Genomic DNA, 22,226 nt, shown 5'->3' on the forward strand with positions numbered 1-22,226 from the left:
TATTGTGACACTCTGTAGGTTATGGGCATTTTCAGAAGAGGCAGGAAACAAAACAATGAGGCACAGGTGGAACGTCTTCTGGGAAATTTTCCCATTAATCCTTTACTGAGCAAGCTCTGACAGAAAATGTACTAATATTCAGTGGTCAGAGGTCCTGCCTCCATTGCTACCAATGAGCTAACACAGTGAAATTTCCTTACCTCTGACCAGTCCAGAGCAACCCACTGTGGGGGGCAGGACTGGTTGTTGCAGGGCTCTTTTTCAATAGGCCTGTGTGTTAAACAGTTGGCAGCGTCCAGCGTCTCCTCCTCAGAAGGCCCAATCTTTCTGATGCAGAGAACTGTTCGTGAACGCATTCCTCCATCACAGGTCTTACTGCACTCTGACCAGTCTCCTATAAACCATCTGGATAGAAATTGTTAGGAGGCTAAGTTAAATACATTTCAGAAACAGAGTTGATAGCTACACAAACCAAGAATGCAAATAGTTTAAATCACTAAACCAAAGTAATTTTAACAATGCACACATTCATGCTGAAATAAAGTAGAAATTTATGGGTATTTTTACTAAATATTTTAATTTATGCCTCACTGCAATCGTATCTTCCAATAATAACACTACTTTGTATTTTCTAGAGCAGCAATTTCCATCCTAGCCTATAGTAGTTAGAAAGGAGTGTTTGAGCCTGACAAAACTGAAGCTATTTATGTAGGTTTGTATTGGACTTGCCTGAAATAATTTCTGTGAAAATCGTTTGCAACTGGAAATGTTTGGGAACCATTGCTGAAAGTTATATCACAAGTTAAAAGCCAAGGTGTTTGCCTCTTTAGTATCATTACAATAAAATAATTTTATCTCAAAATTGGGCATTTTGAGAGTTAATTCTCATATGATTATGAGACATTTGTAAACTTTTTAATAAAAGACTACACTGAAATGTAAAATATTCGTATTTTTTGAACTGAAGCAAACACTAGTAAGACATTAATTCATATCATAAAAGCAATCATCTCAACAAACTCCTTTAAAATTTAAAGAATTGCATTATAGGTGGTAGAGGGAACTTCTGACTGTTTCTGCATACGTAGTAGAAACCAAGAATTATAAATCATATTAGATTGCTTTGTACTGCTGCAGAGCTTAAAGCAACTATTAATCTGGCTGCAATGTTACATATTTCTACATATGAATGGCTAATGCAGCTCAATTAAATAGAAATATCTCTTCATACTGATGAGCATATTTGGTCTTCAGTATTTGTTATGTTGATTATTTACTCGCCTGAGTCATCCTTAAAAAGGATGAAGTTGAAGTCTAGTATACTACCACTTGTTCTAGTATGCTATCACTTGTTGCCAAAATGCCAAAATTGCCAGGCATGTCAGTCACTGTGGATGTTCCTGGTGGCATGCCTGGAGCTACCTCATAAGATCTGTCATTTTCTCAAGCTGCTGTCAAAAAAAAGTGCTGCTATCCTCTTTTGTGTTACATTATGCGTAATATATCCTAACATGAAACTAGATCGATGCAGAGATGGAAACAATTATGTCATATTCTGTCATTACTTTCCCAGCAAAAGGAAGTTAATTTTTGATTCTTCATCAAAAAATCTTAAGCTTTCAGCACAAGAGGGGGAATCTGAAGCTCTTTAGAGCTTTCAAGAGGCTGCAGAGTTAATTTTAATTGGTATTATGATTTGCTCAAGTGACTTTGTTCTCAGGTATCTTTAATATTTATACTGTATGGTAAGACAGCACTATGCCTAATTCATAGAATTAGAAGAGCATTTTCTTGAAATCTGAATTGGAAGAGTTACTGTAATAACAAACAAAGTATTGAAAATAAACATAGTCTTCTGCTGTCCAAAGACATAAAGTATAATGTAACTGACATTCAGTTAGAAAGGGTATCATTTTCATTGCTTTTGGTATACACCATGAGAAAAGTAGAATTGTGCTAATTAAAAAGGGAAATATTTGGCCAGTCCATGTAAACACAAAGTCTTATGGCATGATAAATCTTTCTGTCAAAACAGTCAAACTTCTTTGGATAACTATCTGTTATTTGAACAGCCTTCTACTAGATAACTTACAGAATCAGGAATTGACAACCTTTCCTTAGTTTGGCACTTAGTATTCACTCTGTGGGGGAACATTAGATTGGAGGCTGACATGGGTTGAATTGCTGTGATATGTTGAAGTAGATGCTAATTAATACACTCTACCCATTTTCTGAATATTGATATCTTGACTTTCAAGATGTTCATCAATGTCCCCGTTGTAAAGGATGGGGAATCCAAAAGCTTCCCACTTTGTGGGCTGGGTTTTTTTTGTGGGGTTTTTTAAAGTAGTGTCAGTGAAAAAAACAAAAGAAAAAACCAAATCAAACAAAACAACAAAAATACTCCCAAAATTAAACTAGTTTGGAAGAACTTTGTTAACATAACTTTTTAAAATGTTAATTTGCTAATAGGTGAGCCACACAAAGGAAGGGATTGGAATGTGTTTGGTAAAAAGGAACTGATTAAACATGACTGCTTTTCAAGTCCTGCTCTCAGGTACACATAGTTGGTACACTCAGAGCCATGCCGAACTATGGACAAGTGCATATCCTTCCATAATAAATATATATTTACACAAAGAATGTGGGGACAATGATTTCAACCTAATTTAGACCTGTCTGACACAGCTTGTTCACACTCAAAGGTTACAGCAGTGCAATGGCTTCACTTGGCTTTATGCCAAATGAGTGTTACATGACACAGGGGCATGAAGTGTAAGAGATAGTGCTCTGCCATCCTGCAACCAGGCACCACACCAGGGAAGAAGCTAATACTCCGGGAAGAGACTGACTTGAGTTGAAGTTCATTGACCTGCAGTGATTTAATACACAATAATCTTGTCTTATTCCTCACAGTGTCCTTCAGGCCACAATTTAGCAGTTTCTAAGAGACATTTAGAGGTGACCACAATATTATGCAGTATCTGCATTTAATCAGCATTAATGATTTTCATACCCATTTGGAATACAGCTACAGATTATCACCGAAGTCAAACTAACCAGAGCTTGGGAATCAATAAACTGTTGTATCTGTTCCATCCTTTCCACAAGTTTTATTTGTCCCAAAGCATAAGGAAAGCTTTTGTTCACATGCTGATATTATTTTCTAGTACAAAATATCACAACTGTTTCTAAACAGGTTTTTTAGTAAGATTAAGGTATGCTCTATGTCCTTGCCACACTTCATTTTTGATCAAATGAGCTGCTGTGTTTTTAATTATAAATATATAGCACACAGCCATCTTTAAAAATAAACCGAAACAGAATCTAAGCATCTAATCCTAAAAGCACACAGTATTACTCTACAACTCTGAATATGCTGGAGAAAAGGTTTGACAAAACTATTAGCGGGAAATTGTTTGGTCTGCTTATAAGTTTCTATATTTGTTAGTTCTCATGTGAACATTTCCACACAAATGTTATAATAACATACTTTAAAATATGGCAAACATTTCAGATGCAATATTAATAACTAGGGTAAAGTTGTCTCACCCTAACATTTTTTTATCATTGTTGCCTTAACAAAGGTCCCCAGTTTTACTCTGTGCACTACTCACTGCATATGACACTCACATCCTAAGAAACCATTTTGCTAGAATCTATTTAGTTACAGGGTTTGGTGTAGTTCAAACATCACTATTGTTCCTCAATCAAGCAGAGATCCTCAATGCATTTTTCAGAGATGATTTTAGAGGAATAAGAAACTAAAAACCCTTTCTGATAAGACAGGACATGAATACTAGATGAGAATCTTATTTGGTTAACAGGATTTATTATAGATTAGGAAGACTTATCTTTCTATGCAAAACCAATGTCCATCTTAAGTGATTAACGACTTACTCAGGTGGGCAAGGCTCGGTATTGCAGGCTCTTTGGTTTTCTGGAGGCTTACTGTCAGGGTCACAGTAATTGTTTTGTACAATGGAGCTGTCATCCAGCCTTTTACACACCACCTCTTGTTTCTGGACACCTTGAGATGAAAAGAAAGACCATTAATTAATCATTCTTGCTCTTCTAATTTTTGAGTATAATTGTATTTCACCTATTGATTATTAATTCTACCATCCCACTTTATTTGGCTAAAGTCTACAGCAGTGAGAATTTAAATTGACTGAATGCTCCCTAGCCACAATATTTTTTTAATTTTCCTTCAATTTTAGGCTGTTCCACTCAGAGAGGAATTTAAGATTCTGTTGTTTTCTTAAAAAAAAAAAAAGGGAATATATTTATAAATTTACTAGAAGTTTGTTTTGCACAAAATCCATTCTCTGTCTGCCATCCCCTCCTAGTAAAACACTTAAATTTCCAAAGAAAACATCACAAAATAGAATGTGGTCACACTTCAATGCAGAATTATTGTTCATGTACTCTGGTTTGAAACAAACCAGCAATACTGGGAAACAGTGTTGCATTTTCATATATTATACTACAATTTTTTTTTTCAATAAAATAATAGAAGTATAATTCATTCTGAAAGAGGCAGTTTGTCTCTGTGAATATTCATTTTGCCTGGCACTTCCAGTTCTTCTTTCATTGTTAACCATCAACAAGGTAATTTGGAATTGATCATTACTGCTAAAACATGGTATATCACTGCCAAGGCAACATGATAAGATAGTTTATTAAGCATATTTTCTGAGTTTTTTTTTTAAAGCAATAAAGAACCACTGATATTATGACAGTATATTGTTGCAATACACACTGCCTTACTCCTTAAAAACATGCTGTAAGATGTTTATTAGAATTTTAAAAATATGTATTTGCAATTCACTGGAAGTTTTTATTGAACATGCATAGTTATAAATCTGAAATAATGGCAGTATTTGTACTCAAAAGCTTCAAAAAGTCCTGTACCTTTCTTCAAAAGAGAAGTAATCATTTAACTTATTCCAAAATGTGAAATGCATATAATTAAATGGAGATTAAAACCTCCTGGCTTCAAATATCTGCTAACTTTACCTTACAGCCATCTCTTCATTTTAAGACATATATATGTCTTAGAATCATAGAATGACTTGGTTGCAAGGGGCCCTAAAGATCATACAGTTCCAAAACCCAGGCTGTGGGCATGGAGCCTTCCACTTGACCAGGTTGCTCAAAGACCCATCCAGCCTAGCCTTGAACACTACCAGGACTGGGAAGTCCACTTCACTGGACAACTTATTCTGTGCCTCACCAACCTCACAGTAAAGAATTCCTTCCTAATATCTAATCTAAACCTGCTTTCTTTCCGTTTGAAGCCATTCCCACTTGTCCTGTCACTAAATGCTCTTAAAATAAGTCTCTCTACGTCATTTTTGTAGGTTCCCTTTGGATCCCAGATGCCTGCTAAGCTGTCTCTTTTCCAGGCTAAACAAACCCAGTTCTCTCAGCCTTCCCTTGTAGGAGGAAATAATATCCTCCTTTGGCTCTTGAAAAATAAGTGAAAGATCTAAATATATGAGAAGCTGTGACAAGATTCACCTTGAATTCTATAATCAATGCAAAAACTGCCAATAACTCAAATAGGCCTGACAATCTAAGTAGGAATATTTCTAGCAATTTTCTGCTCACATTTCACTACAATAAGTATTTAACAGCCCTAGACAAACAGCAATGCCAATAATGTGGCACTGCTAGCTGATATACAATTAATGTTGAGTTCTGACTAATCATTTATCCTTTCGATCACAAACTGCCTTAATTCTCTTGGTTGAATTAGCTGAATGTGGACTTCATAATGATATTTTCCTCAAATATATTTGGTTAAAAAAATTTATACACAGTTTAGAATTAAGTATTGTAATAATGCATACCATTCTCACACATGTACTTATTGGATAGCATTGATATTAATGTTATATTTTTACTGCATTTTCTACTGCCATCAGACACAATTCCTTCTAGAATTTGGATAAAAATTGGCACTCTTAACAAATTCATTTTTGAGGAATTTTGTAATAAGAAAATATTCTAAACTTCTATGATTACAAAGTATCACTCAGCTTTAAAAAAATTTGCAAGTGTGTTATTAACTGAATGTGTTCAGGCAGCATATCACCTGTTCAAGAGCTCTCACCCTATTCACTTACAGTGAAGAATCTTTAATTGATGCCAGGAGATACATTAATCCATTTCTTAAAAGTTCTGCAGCATCTTGTCACACAGTATATAAAATTTACATAATTGCTGTCTAATTTTAATATTATTTATTAAAAATCTCAGATTAAAAATTCAGATAATAACTTTTAAGACAAGAAAAATAAATGGAAAAAGTCAGAAGTGCTGTTCTTATCCAGACAAGAGATACAACTTGGTTATGCCCTGTATTGAGAAATTATTTTTAAATTATGAATTCTTCCCTGAGCATATGGTCTCTTTTAAAAGTAATCTAAAAAGCACAGATAAAGATTTCATTTAAACACTGGGGACAACAATTACAAGCAGTTAGATAGAAACATTCTGCTTTCAAACCTACAGATTTTTAGTTTATAATAAAAGACATAAACTGTCCTCATGACTGGTCAATGCAATCCTCAGAGAAAACTCCAGTGGTTTGTTGACAATAATCTCCTGAGAACTGAAATGCTTTTCAGATTTCAATTCACAAATAGTCTGCATGACTTTCAGCAGCCAAATTTTAAATTACATGGAGCACATTTTATTCTTGAATTAAAATTGCAGGCATGTAAATGCTGTATCTATTTTTAAAAGCAATCCCAAAAATTGTGGCTTGTGATTGCAACAGTTAATTATAAAGATGCCAGTACCAATACATAGTGAAACTCACATCTCTAAAACTAGTGCATGCTGGTTAACCCAGACATACTTTCTGAGCTCACTCATCAGATCACAAGATGTTCATCTCAGAGCCAAACTTATATTTTCTTTGATGAGGAAATGTATGTTTTATTTGCCTAAAGATAGTTTCATAATTCATCTGAGGGCATAAAAGAAAAACATAGTAGGAATCACTCTAGATGGGTTATGAGCAGCAAAGAAAACCAAACAACAATCATTTTACTTATGACAGTAATAGTATGCTATTTTATAAAAAAAAATTAAAAATTATTTAAAAACCTATGAATATCTGAGATATTTAATCCATCTGGAGATGAACTCTAATAGAATGAAGGAAATCCTAACCAATTCTTAGGACTACTGGCAAATTCCAGATAATAAATGCTGTCATTCGTTGCCATAAATAAACATGAAAGAAATTAAAAAGGGAGTAGGCAGTTATTTGAGTTATTTTTAAATGCATAAACTATAAAAAACATGAAGCAAGACTTAGTTCCTTTGCTAGATTTTTTTTAAACAATACCACCAGAAGTTCACTGCTTTATTAAGAATACTTGTGGATCAGAACTGAGTAATACACTTTCTCAAGGGAAGTTGCAAGATATATGGAAGGACATGTGTGAGAGTTAATAAACTAGAATACTGTGATCTACAAGTGATATAACTACCCTTTCCTTTCAATTTCCAGAATTTTCCTTGTATTGTCTCAGTTCCTATTGCTACATATATTATTTTTAATTTTCTTTGTGTTTCTTATTAAATAATATTCAGGTCCTTAAAGAAAATCTGTTGTTGCCATTAATCTTTTTCTGATTTCCCGGTGTTCTCTCCTTTCCCACTCCTCTCTCTATAGATAACTTAGCACTGTACGTTGCAGTATTCTCTGGCATTGCTTTCATATCATCTTGTCCAAGTTTGCCATTGGCTATAAAGACCTACCTATATAAGATAATAAAAAGCTTTTCTTCTGAAAACCCTTACCTCAGAATAGAAGAGATTTTACTGTACTTAAAGGAAAAAGGGGAATTAATATGAAGAATACATTTAGATCAGCTTTACATTATTATGTAATTTTTTTACTATATATATATAATGTATATTTATAGATTTCTTTTTTTTCCCAGAAGAAAATAACTAACTCAGACACTATAAATTTATATTGTAAAGGAAAATTTTTCAATACAGAAAGTATAGATTCTAGTGTACAAAAAGAAGAGCTGCAATTCTGGATCCCCAAGACTAAGAAAAATACTGATATTAAAAATCAGTGAAATTATCTTCTTGTCCTATATGTAAGCATAGGAATCCTACATAAATAAGACTTGTCTGTCATCAGACATGCCTTTTTAACTATCTGGTAAATCTGAAGATCCTCTTTTAAGGAAAAAAAAAAAAGAAAATATCAAAATAGATCTCAGACTTTGGAGATTTGGTTGCTTGTTGATTCCCTGTACAGTGAGCATCAAGGTCAGTGGCAGAAAAACTGTGTACCTTGCTCCTTTAGCATAAGTGACACTACAAAATACACAGTTTACAATCTCTCATAGAACGGGTCAGGTTGTAAGGGACCACAGTGGGTCATCTGGCTCAAATTCCCTGCTCAAGCAGAGTCATATGCACATGGCATATGATTGTGTCCAAATACTTCTTGAATATCTGCAATGAGGGAGAATCTACAACCTCTCTGGGCAACCTGTTCCAGTGCATGGTCACCTGCACAGTAAAGAACTTCTTCCTCATGTCCAGGTGGAACTTCCTGGGCATCAGTTTATGCCTCTCGTTTCATTGCCTCTTCTTCCATTGACTGGTACCACTGAGAAGAGCCTGGATCCATCCTTTTGTCAGTATCCTCCAGCAGCTCCATGTCTCTGTTGTCCTGAGGAGCCCAGAACTGGACACAGCACTCCAGGTGAGGCCTCACCAGGGTTGAATAGAGGGGCAAGATCACCTCCCTCCACCTGCTGGCAATGATTTTCCTAATGCCCCCCAGGACAGCACTGGCCTTCTTGGCCACCAGGACATGCTGCTGGCCCATGGACAGCTTGTTGGCCACCAGGACCCCCAGGTCCTTCTCCACAGGGCTGCCTCCCAGCAGGTCAGCCCCAGGCTGTGCTGGTGCCTGGGGTTGTTCCTCCCCAGGTGCAGGACCCTGCATTGCCCTTGCTGAAATTCAGATGGTTCTTCTTTGTCCATCTCTCCAACCTATCAAGGTTCTTCAGAAGGGCTGCACAGTACTTCAGGGTATTTGCCACTGATCCCAGCTCTGTGCCCTCAACGAACGTGCTGAGGAGGCATCTGCCCTTCAAGCCCTTGATGAATAAGTTAAATAAAACTGGGCCCAGTATTGAACCTTGGGTGACACCACCAGTGTCAGGCCTCTAACTAGACCCTCTGCCACTGATTATGACCCTCATTGGCTGTTCATCAAGTCCACATCTCCTGAGTTTGCCTATGAGAACATTGTGAAAGGGTATTGAAAGCCTTGGTGAAGTTGAAGCAGACAATACCCACTGCTGTCCCCTCATCCATCCAGGTAGCTCTTTCATTGTAGAAGGCAATCAAACACCTGATCACCTTCAGTGAACTCATTCTGACTACTCCTGATCACCTTCTTGTTTTCCATATGGACAGAGATGGCCTCCAGAATGAGGTGCTCCATCACCTTCCAAGGGATTCAGGCCTGTAGTTCCCTGGGTCCTATTTCTTGCCCATTTTGAAAACTGGGGTGACATTTCCTTTCTTCCAGTACTCAGCATCTCTCCTGATCTTCATGATATTTCAAAGGTGATCATGAGCAGCCTCGTTACAGTGTGCACCGTCTCTCTCATCACAGGGCCCATGGACTTGAGTAGGTCTGTCTAGCTGTTTCAGACCAAATCCTCCTTCCCTAAGAAAGTGTCTTCCTCCCAACATTCATTCACCCTGATCTCCTCAGTAAGGGATCCACGAGGCCTGGTCTTGCTAGTGAAGACTGATCCAAAGGCACTCAGTAATTCTGCCCTCTCATCTTCCCCTCTTACCAGGGTCCCATCTCCATTTAATAATGAGCCCACATTATCTTTTTCTTTTTCTTTTGTTATTGATGTATTTGAAAATACCCGTTTTATTATGCTTGACATCCTTAGCCAAGTTTAAGTCTAGCTGGGCACTGGCCTTTATAGTCTCATTTGCATTTACCCTGACCACCTCTTTATATTCACTCCAGGTGGCCTGACCCTGCTTCCATTTCCTGTGTATTTACTGCTTATACCTGAGTAATGACAGTAGCCTTCATTCATCCATCCACAGAGATCTCTTGCCCCATTGGCCCAATTTCTTTCTAATTGTGATGCATTGTGAGTGGAGTGAGTAATCCACCCTTCTGGACCCCTATTCCCCGCAGGGCCTGTTCCCATGAGATTCTTCCAAAAAGATCCCTAATGAGGTTAAAGGTAGCTCTCCTGAAGTCCATGGTTATAATCTTTCCTGCTGTCCCACTACCTCTTACTTCAATACAGAATTCTACAGTCTCATGGTCACTGCAGCCAAGGCTGCCTCTCATAAAAGATTTTCTTCCACCTTTTAGAGGCAATCTAAACATGTAACTGTTTCTTTCATGAGCTCTAACTTACCTCCTAGATAATTCTATTGAGAATACAGGGGGGACAGGAGGTATAATGCCTACTGTGAAGAGCCCATTGATTTCAGGTGGTGGGTGAGTTTTCATATGAGATGATGAAATTCCTTGAATGCTTCAGAGGTCAGAAATTCCAGAGAGCTATACATACAATAATGAACTCATAATGAGCAAGTAAGAGTGTAATATATGCTTTGAGTTGCTTAATACCATAATAAAGACACAGAGGAGGCAGGAATGGAATTCAGAGCTCTGGCATTGTATTGAACTGTCATAAGCAGGAAACCTTTCTTCTTCCTACGATTCCACTTACTGTGCTCTTCCTATTCTTCAAAGTCAAGACAGGCACTAGGAGAGAGGTTGTGTTTGAAAAATTAAAGCAATTTTTATTGTTCTGATGTGATTCTTCAGCACAGCAGAGATGAACATAATATAGAAGTCCAGAGGAAAAGACAGCATTTTACCAATCAGTCAAAGATTGTGGGTTTCTCCCAGCTTGCTCTTAGCTTATTCCTTGACTCCTGACTGCTCTAGTCACCCTTCTCCAAGATAAGGCATACTAGCAGGTCTAGGAAGAGCTGAATGCAGTGGATTGCTCTTAAAACACTAAGAAGAAGAAACAGCACAAAAAATCAGACACTTCTGCAATATAAAGTACTCTGAAACTATTTAAACTTTGCACTGCCACAATGTCTTTATCCTCTGCTTCATGACATTCAACACATAAGCTCAAGTTTCACTTACTGCATCAAGTAATACTCATGTTTCAAGAGTCACTAAGCAATTAAGAAATGCTTAAGTCACTAAGTCATTAAGCAGTGCAGATACAGATAAACTGATTTAGAAAGAGCTAGACTTAAGCAGTACACAGTGGACATAAGGTAGCCTGTTAAAATGGTCCCTGGTCAAGTCTCTGTTTAATAGAATATTTATATCAGCTAAATTTTCTTGTTAAAGTCTCTGTCTCTTCAACCTTTGTCTCCCTTTTCTTTTTCCTGATTCAGCTCCTCTTTAGAATTGTGTCTTCTTTTGGCATATGGTGAAAGGCATTTCATAAACTGACAGAAACAGCAGAAGCAGGTTCTTTCATGGAAAAAGCAGATGAATGTTTAAACATGAATTATAGCTACAATGAAATGTATGCTTATGAGTAGAGTGCTCAGTGAAAATAAATTACCTCAATATATCCTTTTATTAAACTGAGAGGAGAGAAAATGCCTGGTTTGGCCACCATAAGCTACCAAAGAAAATCTCTCCTCCACCTCCTCTGAGTTTAAATTAATAAATATATGCCACTTTAAGGGATTCACAAATCTTCTCTTGAAATCTAATTAATTACATCCAAATTTTTTAATTTCGACATGTGCCTACTCCTTCAGAGCCAATTATTTTTTCTACTGTGTTTTGTCAAATGTGTGAAATGACAATGACCTTCATGACAGGATTTCAATGGCTAAAATCTTGTCTCAGCCTACATCAATGGGAGTTTTCCCAGGACTTCAGAAAGATCATTAGCACATTACCATCAAAAAAATAGGATATGACAATACCGTTAAGGTTTTGATAACTGGAACTTACTTTCTCTATGAGCTAGGCACTTCTCTTCTTTATACTTCTCCTTTAAAATGTTTTTTTTCACTGCCACACTGACCGTTACTAAAATTGTACTTAAAAATCAGTCTGTAACCCAGGAATCCAACAAACTAATAATAAAAATATCGGAGAAAGTTGGCATCCTTTATTTTTTTTCAAGACTTTCTCTAGTGGCACAGAAAATAATTTATGCTTTTCTTTTTGTATTATGTATGGCTAGGCTGTATTTAAACTGCATACAACTAGTAACAGCCAAAGCAGCTTCCAGCAGAAAGGTGAGTCATGATGAATACCTCCCATAGACAGAAAAAACAAGAAAGCAAGAAGTATTTGGTCCAAATGTTCTTTAAAAAAATATGGTGTCTTCTTCTTGATAAGGACTGTCCATGGTGCCATAGAAACTGAAATTCTGAGATGCATTTAAAGCATTCTCCAATATCTTCTGGAACAGAAGTAAGTTGGGGAGATGATTCATTCAGTCTCCAGAGAGAAGAAAGATACTGTTCACACAGCACTTCTACTCACCAGTTCTTGCAGCAGCAATGGTGTTGGCTTTGAAGGAAGCCAACTGTCCTGCTCTCCCAGCCAGAGGTAAAGAATTGCATTGGTGGCCACTAGAGGGAGGATTAGGAATATAGTAAGTTGTCGGCAAAAGCCACCCATGATGAACCACATGGGACAACCTACAAATCCCCCACTGCTGCCCAAGGGCAACAATTCTCAGATACTGCTACGGGCTGGTAAGTAAAATCCAATTGTTACCATCTTCTACAGAAGAGCTGCCAGTGTGCATCCTAAACTTTGGTGGCTGGAGGATAGGAGGGCTGACTAGAATTGTGTGAAGCACACCTACAAACACACAAAGACACATCTCTTTATTTACAGATGCCTATTTTGCCTTCTTACTTTTAATCTCCTTAACTTAAAACTTCTGATGTCCTTTATCAACAAAGCTTCTGGGAAAAACAAACATACCAGCTTCAAGAAAGTCTCAGAAATATCAGCAGGGAGAAACACTGTGCCAAGATACGCTATATTTAATAAAAAGATCTGAACATATTAAAGGTACTTGAAAATAAGAAAATCCACTGTGATTAAAATAAATGTTCATTAAGATCTGAGGCATACCTGAAAGAAATGTTTTCAATTAGTCACCTAGATAATTATACAGTGAAGTGTATCTTGAAATTCAGTTTACCTTGTAACCTGACTGTCTGGTGTCTTACCTCCTGCACAAGTGGCAGAACATTCTGACCAAGGCAGATGATTCCATGCAAACCCAACCTCATTGTCTCCACTGCCAGTGCGAGAGATCGGAACATTGAATTTATATTTTATCCCCAAATTCTGTTCCTGCAGCAGAATCTGTAGTTGAAAACAACTGGTTATACCATTAAAGAAGGCAAGCAGAGGGCAAACACAGTGACATTTATTCTAGGAGTCTCTTATGTCCTGTTCCTGCTGAACAGGAAGAAAGTAATAAAGGAAGTCACGGTAGTTCTTTTTAGATGTTCCCCAAAAGAATCTGTACCAGCTTTTAAAATATATACAAAAGAAAAATATTATTGTTCAAGGTGAGCTTTATCCTTTTTTTTTTTCCTCCCTTAACACAACTTTATTATTTCTGTCAGTTCCTTATTCCTGACAAAATTTCATAATTTTGCTAGCTTCATAAATTTTATAAATTTTGCTAGTTTTCATAAAATTAATGTCTTCATGGAAATTAACTTGAGAGCTGAATAATTATGGGAGGTCAAAGTTGGTAAAGCACATTACAGTAGAAACATGCAGCAGTTCTAACTGAAGTCTTGCGAGGAGTACAGTCCACAGAGTTTTGAAACCATCTCTTCCCTTGTTAGCACTTCTAGTGACTACAGTACAGTATATCTAGTAATAATAGCAACACCAACAGACTGTTGCTGAGGCCATTGTTTTCCCCTAATGCAACAGCCAACAGCTTAAGGTGTGATTGGTGGAATCACACCTGTGATTCCTTTAAAAGAATTATAAAACTCTCACTGCAGCCACATCACTGCAGGCAACACAGAAAAAAGTGCAACAATCACCATGAGTTTTTGCCTAGCCTCACTGCTGAACTGCACTTTTACAGATTACCTGTCTAACACTGATCTTTGACTCCCAAACAAACTTTTTTCTTTCATTGCTAATAGCAGAAAATCAGTTTAGACACAGCAATTTGACCCACCCTACAGCTACTTTTCATGCATTTCTACTTTCTCATACATTTTGCAGAGGCACATCTGTCTATGTCCATATGGCAAAAGAGCAGAGAACTTTTAGAAAGAAAGTCAGTGACACACACTGAATGAAAGAAGGCACTATAATTGTGTAGTTTATTCTGTGTGGACTGTCTAGCTTATGCACAGCTACAGAAGAAAAAAAGATTATTCAAGTGTTTGAAAATGCTGCCTAAAATGTTGCCTAATGCAACAATTATTCAGGACAAAAAATATCCGATCTGGCTCAAGCAATCACTGAACTGCAAATCCAGCAGCTGACAGACTACACTGGGAAAATATCAACTTGTTCTCATACTCCTCCTCAATATAGCAGTAAAACAGCAGGTTCATCATTGCCTGTTGTCAGAGATGGCATCAGGATCTTGGTCATATCTTCTGTTACATTCTCATTGTCTATAAAATCTTTTGAGAGCAATGTATGTAACAGTAACATACTTTAACATGGGTCATACCATTATACTAATTCTGTGGTAAGGCAGAATGGCATATAAATGCCATTCTGTGGCATATAAATGTCACACTTAGGCCAGGCTTAAAGCTACGGAAATGTACAGAACCGTCAGGGACTGTGAAGTGTCAGCAGTATGCAGAGATATGATACATGGCCCACTCGCAATTTTTACTGCCATTACTGTGAACCACATTTAAAGAGATGGTTTATTTTCTGTGAGTTTTTCTGGTGCTCTTCTGACTTTATCCCCATTTCATCACAATGTTTGCCAATCAGTTTTGAAATGTAAGAAATGTGTGTTAAAACAGTCATACAAAGTCCCAGCTAAAAAAGCTCTATACTGTTGGTAAATTCAACCTATTTTAATTTCATTCATGACATTTTCTTTTCTCAGAACACAAATACATATTACAAATATCAGAAATATATTTATTAAAACTTTACCATGACTATGAGGTTTTCTGAAGTAGGCCCTAGTGCTTCCAAAGACTCTGGTTCATCTGTTGGCCTCTTGTAATGGAAAGCAGTTCCAGCAACATCAAACTTTCTTGGCCAGTCAATAGTCCAGGCACCATTAATATAGTAGTCATCCTCTTCAGATTTTAAAGCTTAAAAAAAAATACAAGCCACCTAAAAATTGGAAGCAGCATTTATAATGGAGAAGCCATTGTAAATTAATCTACTAATCTGTTAAAGTATGTAAGCTTCAGCTCCATATCACTGTTTTTCAAGCAATACAAAGCTTTTTCTTTAGCCCTAGTAAAAATATCCCTCATGTAAATAAACAATTTTTCCGCTGCAATAATCTTCAATGTGCAGATGATTTTGCAGATTTCAACATGCAGATGCTGCATGAAATGAACCAGAATGCTTCATGCAACTTGAACTATTATTCTGATCTACATGAGATACATGTACGTCTGAAATGTATAATCAATTATCAACCTCATCTTTACATTAAGAGGCTGGGGCATAGAATGAATATCACAGACAATGTGTAGAGGAAAAAAAGAGAAGGAACATTGAATCTGACTTATGGTACCAGTCAGCTGTTGTCTTGTTGCCTATGTCCACTAGTTTTTTTTTTTTTTGCCTTACTAAAGCACAAATACAAGATATTCCTACTACAAACTGAAATATTTGCTACTTAATCTGATATTTTATCCTTCTTAATTTACAGCCTTGGAACACAAAAAGACTGTAGACAAAACAGAAAGTTCATAGGTAATCAACCATTAGGATGGGTAAGCACATCTTATTCAGTGATTTGAATTTTATATTTTATTAAAAATATTACATTAAGTTCCTAAATATGAAACTGACATTGTATCTTAAAGTGAATATTCACTTATTGACTTCTTGATTTAAGGTGAAGATTACCAGGTTTTACATATTTTATTTATTTTAAATAGATCATGTTTTTAAAGGAAAAATTATGCTTGGAGCCCCAAAGTCAAAGAGCATGTAATTTTTCATTGAGACAAATAACTGATTTTACTGGATAGGGGAAACTTCACATCATAATGCTAAGGAGTAAGACAACTTCAGTTATGTGACATGTTACTCTCAACTACATGTGTGTGGACAGTTGGTTTACCTTAAACAGTTAGGGAAAATGCCTCAGTGATGCTTAAGTTGTCTAAAACAGATCAGAGAGCATTCATGTGAGCAGGAGATAGAGAGGCAATACTCTTCTACTGGTGACAATGACATTCAGCAGAAATTAGTAACTATTTCCATTAGGATACTAAGGTCTGAAAACTAACTTACAGATGCTATATATGCTTAAACTAATATACATCCAGAAGCAAAGCAGTTAATTTTTTACCTGCCTGCCAATGAAAAATGCATTTTCATTCTCTAAGTACATTTACCTAATGTCAGTTAGGCACAGGTGAAGGCCATAGTTGTGAACAGTAGTCCAATTATTACATTATAATAATTATGCAGTGGCATAATGCTAGTAGCATATGAGACAGAAAGAACAAGTTCATGTTCATAATCAAATAATTTATGAGGACCTGAAATGCAGGAAGCCCACAGAAAATTAGCATAAGAGGAAAGCTAGGTGTCACCTTGGATCAAGCCATTTAAGGGAAGATAACAGCACTACTAAATATGCAGTATTTTCTGCAGCTCTGAGCACAGACAGTTTTGTTGCTGCTGGCTTCTCTGTTGGAGAAATCACTTAAAATATTGTAGTATTTGTGCAGCTGCAGAAATGGGCTTTTGACCAATTTTGTCACATAACTAGGAGAGATACTGGTGAAAAAATGATCAGCAGATCAAGGTGAGAGAGGACAGGAGCTAGCTGAGCTAATTCAATTGTCTAACTGCACTCCAAACTTGAGGTCATGGATTTCAAAGGAACTCCATTGTAGTTTAAGGAGCTATGGGATGTGTGCTGTTAGTTTGAAAGTCTTAGTTTGACTTAGTTTGCTGAATAAAGCAGCCAGTGTGGCAACTACAGAGGAAGAAGGGTTTATTTTTTTGGTATATTAGAATAATATATAAAGAATGTCCTTACCAATGTAGTTTTTTGACATTGCCACTTCTCTTATTTCAATGTGCACAGAACCTCTTGGAATTTGAATCACTTCCATATATCCTGTAAGACAAAGATAAATTTTATTTTGGAAGGAAAACTCTCTAAACTTTGTACAAAAATTTTTAACTAATACCAAGAACTTCAGGAATTCAGGAATTCCTTTTTTAAGTGCAAATAAATTTTCAACAGTGTATCTTAAATAATTAAGACATCTAGAAATGTCTTCAGGAACATAGGATAATTCAAGTGTTAGAGGATTTCAGTCAATCATTTAGTCCAACTTTCTACTGCAAGATGGCACAGCTAAGTGATCAGATTGAGTTACTCAGAGCTTTATCCTGCTGGGTCATGAAAAACTCCAAAGATGGAAACTGTACAACCTTTCTAGGAAATCTGATCCACTGGTAGACTGTCCTCCTGAGGAAATAGCTTTTTCTTCTATTTGGTTACTGACCTTCCTTCTATCACTTTATAGCTACTGTCTTGTCTCCATTTACCCACCAGTGCAGAGCCTGGCTCTGTTTTCTCCATGACCTCCTCATAGTATTGGAGGCCTCATACCAGATCCCCATAAACCAGGGGATTCTCTAGGCTGAGCAAGCCCAGTTCTCTCAACCTCTCCTCACAGAGGGTCAAGCGCTCCAGATCCTCATAATCATGCTGGTCCCCTACTGGACAGAATTAACTGAAGTGCATCACTCCATTTCCTGAATTATGGAGTCCAAAATCTGATAACATTAAGACTACAAGATTAATATTTTTTGAGCTAAGTTTTAAAATAATAGCCTATGTATATTTCCTGAATTCTTAATATTATGAACTTCTAAGATTTTTCTGTATTCTTGCAATTCTAAAATTTCATGCATTACTGTCAGATACTACCATATACAGCAAAATAATACATAAAACAATAAAACATAATACAATAAAACATTACTCTTAATATACCACCATAACTAAATAATAATAAAAAACTTCACCAACAGAACTAAGCATTCAATAATCAAACACATTGTTGTATTTGGGATAAATCCAAACTAATACACAAAGCCAGGAAAGAACAGGAAAACATAGTCTAAGTGATTGACCAGCAGCAATGCTATGCTGGGAATGAAGGCAGCATTGGTATTTGCTAAAGAGTAATTAGCACTGGTAAATGCTAAAAGCATTGTGCAACAGAATGGACAAACATGTACATACCTCCTCTGGGCAATGAACCATTGAAAAAACCTTCAATGGCTTCACATGTACTCCCATCTCCTCCACAAACACGGCATCTATCTTCCTTAGCATCAGACCCCAAAATATTATCACAACCTACATGCTGAGAACAGATAAGAACAAATATTTTAATAGGACACCAATGGTCATTTACCATTATTTCTAAAGTTTTTATGAAGTGTTTCTCTCAAGTTTGAGATATTCAGATCTTATTTTTATCTACCCTATTGTTCATAACCAGTACTTTAATGGGATTTTCATTTGACAATGAAAGGAGATAAAAAAGGAGAAGAATTTGCATTTTGGGTTGTTATCAAATATTGATTAATAAGAACCTTGTATTTCTACTGTGATTTCTAGGAAGGGACTTCACAGTGTTTTGCATGTTATATAATTATTATACTTATTAATAAATGATTACTGATGTTGTTATGTGATATAACAACAGCTTCATGGCATCTATATTGCTTTTTTAAGGTCAACATTTGCTGTGTGATCCTTAAACATTTAGACAGCATAAGCAGCATTCTAAGGCACTACAGCTTCATAGACCATATTTCCACATGCTGCAGGGGAAACTTGTAATTTGTATAAGTATGAATGTAGAGTGTAAATTACTTCACAGTAAGAATAAATGCAGAATAAAACAAAGTGAAAAGCTGAATTGCATGCTGTATTAGATGAAAAAAAATTAAAATAAATTAAAATAAAGACAGCACCTTTGGGAAAAGAAAAAAATTAGGATGAAACAAGTAGGCTGTAACCAGAATAAAGTCTGCAGCTTGCCAATATTTTTCCAGGACTCATATATAGAAGAAGGTAGCTACTTAATTGTCTAGCTGTCTTTGTTTCCTGTCTAGCACTATTATTTGCCATCTTGTAAACAGCTAATACACACATTATAAGAAAAGTTAAAATATCTTCAATAACTGACAAAATATTATTATTTTAACTCTTTACATTTTGACTTACTGATTCACTAAGATGACAGACACCAAACTTTTTTCACTGTTCATTCTCAACTTGAGATTCTTTTACTAAAGAATTAGTTGGTTTACTAAAACATGGCAAAACTTTTGATCTCACTGTATCATTCAATAAGCATTCATCTTCAGCCCTCCATTTAGCAAAGCACTTCAGCATTAAGTTAAAGCTTTAGTTATGTCAGTTGTTTTGTTGAAATCAAATAATTTTTAGAGTCACCAGTACTTTTCAAATATCTAGACCTAATTACATAATTAAACGCTTTGTTAAACTGAGGAAGAAGTGGAATGTTAATAACCAAAAAATATGGCACAAAACCCCAATCCTATTGAAATTCTTCTAATGCAGTTCTAGAAACTCTTACAAGATAATCAGATTTTTAGTAAATGGCAAATACATCATTATACATTTTTTCCTAGAATCACAGGGCAATAGTGATGACTTTCTGTTTCAATTACATTAACAGCATGATTTTTTGCAACAGAATGAACTAGTTAAACAGATTAATATGTTCACATTTAGTGTTTCTCAGACAGAGAGATGTTGTAACTGAAATAATGGAATAGGCCTTGGAAGAGTGCAAGGAACCTGCTCATCTCCTGTTGCCATTTCCATCAACTCTACAACAGAAACCACAAAGCAAGAAAAAAGATAAAATGGCAGATTCTAGTAATGTCTCTGAGAAGTTACTGAAATTCAAATTATTTGTCTATTTTATGCAATACCTTTTTTAACTTTCTGTCTCAGTCTTACACTTTTTTTAACAACTTGACCTGTCAACGTTCCCTTTCATGTAATATACAAGTCCCTTAACTATAGGTAACAGCAGACACAACAAAGAAATCCATAAGTACTTTATAAAATATTTGTAACCTTGCATTCTCCATTGATACAGATATCCAGTGAATCAGCATTGCACTGAGTCCCATCTATCACTGCAGGAGCACGTTCAGTGTAAAAATTATACCCTTCAGCCAAGCAGTTTAATGCACATGGTTTAACCCCACCTGGACAACAAAATCAAATGAAAAGGGAAAAAAATTAACAGAAACCTTAAAAATTTAAGGTTTAGATAAAAATATTATACATAAACAGATCTGCAATTTACAATCTTATCTCATACCTGACATATACAAGGTATACATTTTATTTAGCTTCCCCTTAATGATTTCTCTACTTGACTCTTCTCTTTTGCAAAAAGAAGTTGTATGTTATTTCACACAGTAAGATATGACAAGGTTGTCTGGGTCCATAATGCCGCTGTTATGCTAGTACAATCCTAATGGCTATTTAACAATTGAAAACAACAAGGATACCACTTCACTAATTGAAAAGGAAAAATAGCAACAGAATGTATTCCTAGAAGTATATCAAAACCAGGATCAGAACATTTCAGTTGAGAATTCAGTCCTATTGAATTGCACTACAGCTCACACTACATGATCATGATGACCTTTCAGAGGCTTTTAATCTAAAAACCTGTTTGTAAAACCATTTAGGCTGTTAAGCTAAAAATCATTGGTAAATCATTTTATTTAAGTCAATAAAGTATAAAACCCAAAAGTAATACCCTCCAGCTTTAGAAAAGGAAAAAATTATTAAATTATGATATTATAAATACTGCAATTATTGAAGTAGTCTTTAGAGACTCCTATAATGCTTTTACTTCTTTCTCATTTTCCTAATACGTTCCTGACTTTAGTAAAGGCAAACTTATTTTGAGATTACTTAACACTAAACTCATCACTGTAGAATAAGAGGCACTTGCAGGTCACTTATGGAATATCTATTACAGGTGCAGTTGGAGAATGGCTCCATATTTTTAAAGTGGAGTCTCTACAATGATGTTGACTCACCTTCAGACCAAAACAAAATCTACTAGAATAAAGAAATTTTTTTCTTCAGTAACACTTGCAGCAACTGACAAAAGTACAAGCTGAAAAATCTTAGCTCATGCTATTTTTGTCAAAACATTATATTTACAAACATTACCCTCTATACAACATTTATATAATTTAGAAATCTTCACATATGATAATGGTTTTGCAATGCTACCCATTACCTCCAGTGTAGGGTTTCCAGTTATAATACTTTCCCCGGAAAGGCATATTGTCAAAATCCGCACATTGTTTCTCTCTAAAATCACGAGCTCCTGAAGGACACGGCTAAAAAAATAACATAAAATACTTAATTTATTTCAAATATAAACATGAAAATGTTTAGAATTTTATACTGCAAACACAATCATGCAAGTGATTAGAAGGTTTTGTGTTGTGGCTCTGACACTGAAATTTGCTTTATTACTTTACAGTTGAAGTGTCCATTTGCAATCTTAGGCTGGCATGAAATAGCTGAAGTAATTTAAAGAAAGGTAAGTGTTACATAACAGATTCCGTAAAACTGGAAAATCATAATCCTGTCAAACTATGCATCATAATCAATCCATCAGCTACCTTCTTATAACCACATTAAAAACAGCTGGGAAAAGAATTTGGTTGGAGCTGCAGGTTCAATTATACTGTACAAAGCAGCTGTACTGAGACACATTATTAAGACATCAAGAAAAAAAAACAGTTTCTACAGAACTCTATCACTCCTGCTTACTTGTAGCCTTGACAAAAGCATTTTTTAAGGCTAAGAAAGGGGATAGATAAAATGTCTGGCTCTTATTACTAGCCTCCGTGTGTCAAGCAATAAAAATTTTCATTTAAA

General features: G+C 35.8%; 1 protein-coding gene across 9 annotated transcripts in view; it reads right to left on the reverse strand.

The window, feature by feature from the left end:
• Positions 1-22,226, reverse strand: part of ADAMTS6 (ADAM metallopeptidase with thrombospondin type 1 motif 6) — a 147,929-nt gene that overhangs the window by 13,916 nt on the left and 111,787 nt on the right. For 5 of the 9 annotated variants that reach the window (XM_068176915.1, XM_068176918.1, XM_068176917.1 and 2 more), the window contains 8 exons: positions 21,577-21,679; positions 20,388-20,521; positions 18,510-18,633; positions 17,289-17,369; positions 15,206-15,369; positions 13,276-13,414; positions 3,901-4,030; positions 201-405 (listed from right to left, as the gene is read on the reverse strand). In XM_068176915.1, coding sequence (XP_068033016.1) covers positions 201-405; positions 3,901-4,030; positions 13,276-13,414; positions 15,206-15,369; positions 17,289-17,369; positions 18,510-18,633; positions 20,388-20,521; positions 21,577-21,679 — 1,080 coding nt within the window. Of the gene's footprint in view, positions 1-200; positions 406-3,900; positions 4,031-10,760; positions 11,063-12,574; positions 12,664-12,811; positions 12,899-13,275; positions 13,415-15,205; positions 15,370-17,288; positions 17,370-18,509; positions 18,634-20,387; positions 20,522-21,576; positions 21,680-22,226 lie in introns of those variants that run through there. The other 4 variants (XR_010994567.1, XR_010994568.1, XM_068176919.1 and 1 more) reach the window with 4 other exon arrangements.

This window comes from Anomalospiza imberbis, chromosome Z (genome assembly GCF_031753505.1).
Source record: "Anomalospiza imberbis isolate Cuckoo-Finch-1a 21T00152 chromosome Z, ASM3175350v1, whole genome shotgun sequence".
Lineage (NCBI taxonomy): Eukaryota > Metazoa > Chordata > Aves > Passeriformes > Viduidae > Anomalospiza > Anomalospiza imberbis.